We start from the raw sequence: 7500 nt of genomic DNA, 5'->3' as shown, positions 1-7500 counted from the left end.
GGCCAAACTTTAAAACTGACCCCTTTGACCGAGCGTTTGTTTGCCTGTCGCCGATATTTCCTCACCTGGCCTGGGGTCAGATTTCATTCCCTGTGAATTTCCAGGGAGATGTTTCAACACGACAGAAAACTGGGTAAATGCAAGTTGTTGTTGTAGCTGTTTCACGTCCGGCTTTTCCCGTCCCCTGTTTCACATCCGGCTTATCCCGTCCCCTGTTTCACATCCGGCTTTTCCCGTCCCCTGTTTCACATCCGGCTTATCCCGTCCCCTGTTTCACATCCGGCTTTTCCCGTCCCCTGTTTCACATCCGGCCTATCCCGTCTCCTGTTTCACATCCGGCTTATCCCGTCCCCTGTTTCACATCCGGCTTATCCCGTCTCCTGTTTCACATCCGGCTTATCCCGTCTCCTGTTTCACATCCGGCTTTTCCTGTCTCCTGTTCGACATCCGGCTTTTCCTGTCTTCTGTTTCACATCCGGCTTTTCCCGTCTCCTGTTTCACATCCGGCTTAGCCCGTCTCCTGTTTCACATCCGGCTTTTCCTGTCTCCTGTTTCACATCCGGCTTATCCCGTCTCCTGTTTCACATCCGGCTTATCCCGTCTCCTGTTTCACATCCGGCTTTTCCCGTCTCCTGTTTCACATCCGGCTTTTCCCGTCTCCTGTTTGACATCCGGCTTTTCCCGTCTCCTGTTTCACATCCATCTTTTCCCGTCTCCTGTTCCACATCCGGATTTTCCCGTCTCCTGTTCGACATCCGGCTTTTCCCGTCTCCTGTTCGACATCCGGCTTTTCCCGTCTCCTGTTTCACATCCAGCTTTTCCCGTCTCCTGTTCCACATCTGGATTTTCCCGTCTCCTGTTCCACATCCGGCTTTTCACGTCTCCTGTTTCACATCCGGCTTTTCCCGTCTCCTGTTTGACATCCGGCTTTTCCCGTCTCCTGTTGGACATCCGGCTTTTCCCGTCTCCTGTTCGACATCCGGCTTTTCCCGTCTCCTGTTTCACATCCGGCTTTTCCCGTCTCCTGTTCGACATCCGGCTTTTCCAGTCTCCTGTTTCACATCCGGCTTTTCCCGTCTTAAATATCAAACGGATTGACCGGAAGCCGGCTCATGGGACTGAACCTGTAGGGAAGTGTGAAATTATTCCCTGTTTTAGGAAGATTAGAAAAGCAGGTTATGTTTCCAAATGACAAACAACCCGTCAACTTTGGAATTCCGGAGGGTTTTGGCAATCCTTGTCCGCAAATCGTGGAAAGTTAGCACGTGACAGGCAATAGGAAGGAAGGCCAGATAAATCCTGTGGCTACAAGAGCAGGTCAGAGGCTGGGAATCCTGCGGAGAGTCACTCACCTCCTGACTCCCCCCCCAAAGCCTGTCCACCAGCTACAAGGCACAAGTCAGGAGTGTGATGGGACACTCCCCACTTGCCTGGATGAGTGCGGCTCCCACAACACTCGAGAAGCTCGACACCGTCCAGGACAAAGCAGCCCCGCTCGATGGGGCACCCCATCCACAAACATTCACTCCCTCCACCACCACCGACGCACAGGGGCAGCAGCGTGTGTACCATCTACAAGATGCACTGCAGCAACTCGCCAAGGGCTCCTTCAACAGCGCCGCCCAAACCCATGACCTCTACCATCTAGAAGGACAAGGGCAGCAGACACACGGGGAACACCACCACCTGCAAGTTCCCCTCCCGAGCCACTCACCATCTTGACGGTGGAGAAGACGGCCATTCGGCCCGTCATGTCTGCGCCTTGCTGCGATTGTATGGGGGCTCTTGTGAGGATGGCACCTGGAGCAACCGTGTCCTGTTTCGGTCTCCTTACCCGAGGAAGGACGTGCTTGCCTTACAGGGGGACACAGTGAGGGTCTCCAGACCGATTTCTGGGATGAGAGGGGTTGTCCTACGGGGGTAGAGATCGAGTAGGACGGGCCGATATTCTCTGGAGTTTAGAAGAACGAGGGGAGGCCTCGTCGAAACGTCTAAAGTTCTGAGAGGGTTTGACAGGGTCGATGCTGAGAGGCTGTTTACCCCCACCCCCACCCCTGGCTGGAGGGTCTAGGACTGGGGTTGTGGGGGGGGTGCAGGGGGTGGGTCACAGTCTCTGGATAAGGGGTCAACCATTTCGGACTGAGACGGGGCGAAATTTCTTCACTTGGAGGGTGGGTGAATCTTTGGAATTCTCTACCCCGGTGCATGCCCTGTTGACGAGTATATCCGGGACTGGGAGAGTGATAGGTTTTCAGGCACTGAGGGAGTTGAGGGATAGGGTGGGGAGCGTGGAGTCGAGGTAGGAGATCAGCCGTAATCTTATTTCAGTTGGGGGGGGGGGGGGAACAGGCCTGAGGGGCCGAATGGCCTCCTCCTCGCTCCTGTTTGTGACGCTCTTTGTGCCCCCCCCGCTGCAGAGGACCCACAGGAGCGGGAGAGGCGGGAGCGGAGGGAGAGAATGGAACGGGAGAGCCAGGGTAACGATGAGGAGGGCGGCCGCCTGAAGATGCGGGAGGAGAAGGACAAAACAAAGGAGCTGCAGGCCATCAAGGTACAGCCGCGCTCCGTCCACAGGAGGCAGGCGGGCGAGGGAGGTGCTGCTGAAGGACCGCCCGCCGCCGGTGTCATCGTGCTGGGGGCGCGCACCCACCCTCGCCCTCGCAAACCTCCGAAAAGCGGGTGCACGAATGCCGTCGGGGGGTTGAGGGGAGGAATGTTCGAGCGCAGCAGTGCCGGCGCCCACAGTCCAATAGCTGACGGGCGTTTCCTCGGCAGGGGAGGGCTCGGGTTAACAGGGTGGACTACCTTGGTGGTGGGGGGAGGGGGGGTAACCATGGAATCTCCTCATACACCCCCTCACCCCGCCTGCTTGCCCCTCTCCACCACCCCCACATGCACCCTTGATCTCCCCCCTCCCCCCCCCCCCCCCCCCCAACCTGGGTTTCCCCGGTTTAGCCTGTGGCTGGGTGGGGGGGGTGAGGGGAGTGGCGCGGGGGCTGGCGGGTGCGGGTGTGGGGGGCAGACGAGGTGGGTGACAGCGCTAAGCCACATGTGCTGAGTTGGGATCTTGCTGTTCCTCAGGAGCGTTACCTGGGGGGGGTGAAGAAGCGGAGGCGGACGAGGCATCTCAACGACAGGAAGTTTGTGTTCGAATGGGATGCGTCAGAGGACACGTCATTGGACTACAACCCTCTGTGAGTACAGGCACCTCCCTGCGACTGTGGGACCATCCCCTCCTCTCTCCCTGTGAGTACAGGCACCTCCCTGCGACTGTGGGACCCTCCCCTCCTCTCTCCCTGTGAGTACAGGCACCTCCCTGTGACTGTGGGACCCTCCCCTCCTCTCCCTGTGAGTACAGGCACCTCCCTGCGACTGTGGGACCCTCCCCTCCTCTCCCTGTGAGTACAGGCACCTCCCTGCGACTGTGAGACCCTCCCCTCCTCTCCCTGTGAGTACAGGCACCTCCCTGCGACTGTGAGACCCTCCCCTCTCCCTGTGCGTACAGGCACCTCTCTGGGTCTGTGGGACCCTCCCCTCCTCCCCCTGTGAGTACAGGCACCTCCCTGGGACTGCGGGACCCTCTCCTCCTCTCTCCCTGTGAATACAGGCACCTCCCTGCGACTGTGGGACCCTCCCCTCCTCTCCCTGTGAGTACAGGCACCTCCCTGGGACTGTGGGACCCTCCCCTCCTATTTCCTCACCGGGTACAACTCCAGACAGACGAGGGAGGCATAAGAACTAGGAGCAGGAGGAGGCCATTCGGCCCCTCGAGCCTGCTCCCCTATTCAACAAGATCACAACTGATCTAATTATGACCTTAACTCCACTTCCCTGCCTGTCTCCTCCCTGCCCCCGCCCGCCCGCCCAATAACCTCGACTCCCTCGTCCATCAGAAACCCGTCTAACTCAGCCTCGAATATATTCACTGACCCGGCCTCCGCTGCTCTCTGGTGGGGGAGAGAGAATTCCACAGACTGACCACCCTCTGAGAGAAGAAATTCCTCCTCGTCTCCGTCTTCACTGGGAGACCCCCTTATTCTGAAACTGTGCCCCCCTCCCCCCCTCGTTCTAGATTCCCCCACGAGGTGAGGGGAGGGGGAAACATCCTCTCAGCATCCACCCTGTCAAGCCCCCTCCTCCTCTCAGAATCTGATCTGTTTCAATAAGATCACCTCTCGTTCTTCTAAACTCCCAACGGGGGACAGGGGCCCAACCTGCTCAACCTTTCCCCGTGAGACAAACCCCCCTTTGTCCCAGGGATCAGCCCCAGTGAACCTTCTCCGAACGGCCTCCAATGCCAGTACGTCCCCCTCCCTTAAGTAAGGAAACCAGAAAATGCTAGAAAAACTCAGCAGGCCTGACAGCATCTGTGGTGAGAGAAACAGAGTTAACGTTTTGAGTCCGTATGACCCTTTTTCGGAGCTAAAGAGAAGTAGAAATGTGATGAAAGTTATACTGTTTAAGGGGGGTGGGGCAGGTGAAGCTGGGTAGAAGGCCAGCGATAGGTGGGGGCGAAGGAGAGATTGACAAAGATGTCCTGGACAAAAAGACAAAGGGAGTGTTAATGGTAGCGTTAAGGACTAAAGGAGATGCTGATAGTGGCAGCAGGTGTTAAAGCAGAACGAGGGTCAGTGAAAGAACAACATGGAACTAGTGACAGGTGCCCATTTGGGGATGGGGTGGGGGTGAAAGGATGGAAAAAGGGATTTAAAAAAGGGATAAAATAATAAATAAATGAATAAAAGTGATAATTGGATAAAATACAAAAATAAATTTTAGAAAAAGGGAATTTTAATAAGGGGCTAAGATAGAGGAGAGAGAGAGAGAGTTCATGGTGTGAAGTTGCTGAACTCAATATTCAGTCCGGAAGGCTGTAAAGTGCCTAGTCGGAAGGTGAGGTGCTATTCCTCCAGTTTGCGTTGAGCTTCACTGGAACAATGCAGCAAGACAAAGACGGACATGTGGGCCTGAGAGCAGGGTGTGGAGTGTTGAAATGGCCAGTGACAGGGAGGTCTGGGTCATTCTTGCGGACAGACCGAAGGTGTTCCACAAAGCGGTCACCCAGTCTGTGTTTGGTCTCTCCAATGTAGAGGAGACCGCATTGGGAGCAACGAATGCAGTAGACTAAATTGAGGGAAGTGCAAGTGAAATGCTGCTTCACTTGAAAGGAGTGTTTGGGCCCTTGGACGGTGAGGAGAGGGGAAGTAAAGGGACAGGTGTTGCACCTTCTGCGTTTGCATGGGAAGGTGCCGTGGGAGGAGGTTGAGGTGTAGGGGGTGATGGAGGAGTGGACCAGGGTGTCCCGGAGGGAACAATCCCTACGGAATGCCGTCAGGGGGGGTGAAGGGAAGATGTGTTTGGTGGTGGCATCATGCTGGAGTTGGCGGAAATGGCGGAGGATGATCCTTTGAATGCGGAGGCTGGTGGGGTGATAAGTGAGGACAAGGGGGACCCTATCATATTTCTGGGAGGGAGGAGAAGGCGTGAGGGCGGATGCGCGGGAGATGGGCCGGACACAGGTGAGGGCCCTGTCAACCACCGTGGGTGAAAAACCTCAGTTAAGGAAGAAGGAGGACATGTCAGAGGAGCTGTTTTTGAAATTGTCATCATCGGAACAGATGCGACGGAGGCGAAGGAACTGAGAGAATGGGATGGAGTCCTTACAGGAAGCGGGGTGTGAGGATCTGTAGTTGAGGTAGCTGTGGGAGTCGGTGGGCTTGAAATTAATATTGGTGGACAGTCTATCACCAGAAATTGAGACAGAGAGGTCAAGGAAGGGAAGGGAAGTGTCAGAGATGGACCATGTGAAAATGATGGAGGGGTGGAGATTGGAAGCAAAATTAATAAATTTTTCCAGGTCCCGACGAGAGCACGAAGCAGCACCGAAGTAATCATCGATGTACCGGAGAAAGAGTTGTGGGAGGGGGCCGGAGTAGGACTGGAACAAGGAATGTTCCACATACCCCATAAAGAGACAGGCATAGCTGGGGCCCATGTGGGTACCCATAGCCACACCTTTTATTTGGAGGAAGTGAAACAAGTTTAAGGAGATATTGTTCAGTGTGAGAACAAGTTCAGCCAGACGGAGGAGAGTAGTGGTGGATGGGGATTGTTCGGGCCTCTGTTCGAGGAAGAAGCGGAGAGCCCTCAGACCATCCTGGTGGGGGATGGAGGTGTAGAGGGATTGGACGTCCATGGTGAAGAGGAGGCGGTTAGGGGGCCAGGGAACTGGAAATTGTTGGTAAGATGTAGGGTGTCAGAGGAATCACGGATGTAGGTGGGAAGGGACTGGACAAGGGGAGAGAGAATGGAGTCAAGATAGCGAGAAATGAGTTCCGTGGGGCAGGAACAGGCTGACACGATCGGTCTGCCGGGACAGTCCTGTTTGTGGATTTTGGGTAGGAGGTAGAAGTGGGCCGTCCGAGGTTGGGCGACTATCAGGTTGGAAGCTGTGGAAGGAAGATCTCCAGAGGAGATGAGGTCAGTGACAGTCCTGGAAACAATGGCTTGATGTTCAGTGGTGGGGTCATGGTCCAGGGGGAGGTAGGAGGAAGTGTCTGTGAGTTGACGCTCAGCCTCTGCGAGGTAGAGGTCAGTGCGCCAGACAACAACAGCACCACCCTTGTCAGCGGGTTTGATGACAATGTCAGGGTTGGACCTGAGAGAACAGAGTGCAGCAAGTTCAGGAGACAGGTTAGAGTGGGTGAGAGGGGCAGGGATAGCCGATGTCACGCCATAACTGGGGGATGTGATTCCAGCCATTTATAGAAAGCGAAGAGAGCCAGGTACCCGGGAGGGCAGTCCCGTGGAGGGAGAGGGAGTTGGGGGAATGGTCTGTGATTTCTCCCTCCGCCCTTGGCGGTCTGACTGACAGTTGTCACGTTGCCCCTGTTTCCAGGTACAAGGAACGACACCACGTCCAACTCCTGGGCCGAGGATTCATCGCAGGCATCGACCTCAAGCAGCAGAAGCGGGAGCAGTCGCGATTCTACGGAGACCTGATGGAGAAGAGACGGACCCTGGAGGAGAAGGAGCAGGAGGAGTGAGTATTAGCCCAAACACCAGACATCGGCGGGAGTGGGCCGTACATCCCCTCGAGAGCGCCGCACTGTCGGATGGTCAGCGCTGAGGGAGCGCCGCGCTGTCGGAGGGTCAGCGCTGAGGGAGTGCCGCGCTGTTGGAGGGTTAGCGCTGAGGGAGCGCCGCACTGTGGGAGGGTCAGCGCTGAGGGAGAGCCACGCTGTTGGAGGGTCAGCGCTGAGGGAGCGCCGCGCTGTCGGAGGGTCAGCGCTGAGGGAGCGCCGCGCTGTCGGAGGGTCAGCGCTGAGGGAGCGCCGCGCTGTCGGAGGGACAGTGCTGAGGGAGCGCCGCGCTGTGGGAGGGTCAGCGCTGAGGGCGCGCCGCGCTGTCGGAGGGTCAGCGCTGAGGGAGCACCGCGCTGTCGGAGGGTCAGCGCTGAGGGAGCGCCGCACTGTCGGAGGGTCAGCGCTGAGGGAGCGC

At 56.8% G+C, this 7500-nt stretch overlaps 1 protein-coding gene across 1 annotated transcript in view; it reads left to right on the top strand.

Annotated features, from left to right (window-relative positions):
* The window catches only part of ddx23 (DEAD (Asp-Glu-Ala-Asp) box polypeptide 23), a gene marked incomplete at its 5' end in the record, with an annotated part of 25606 nt that overhangs the window by 9722 nt on the left and 8384 nt on the right, over window positions 1–7500 (top strand). The window contains 3 exon segments of the mRNA XM_078537948.1: window positions 2418–2551; window positions 3082–3194; window positions 6899–7042. Coding sequence (XP_078394074.1) covers window positions 2418–2551; window positions 3082–3194; window positions 6899–7042 — 391 coding nt within the window.

This window comes from Cetorhinus maximus, unplaced genomic scaffold (assembly GCF_964194155.1).
Source record: "Cetorhinus maximus unplaced genomic scaffold, sCetMax3.hap1.1 HAP1_SCAFFOLD_3430, whole genome shotgun sequence".
Classification (NCBI taxonomy): domain Eukaryota; kingdom Metazoa; phylum Chordata; class Chondrichthyes; order Lamniformes; family Cetorhinidae; genus Cetorhinus; species Cetorhinus maximus.
Note: the sequence above shows the minus strand (reverse complement) of the source record. Positions and strands in the feature narration are given on the sequence as shown.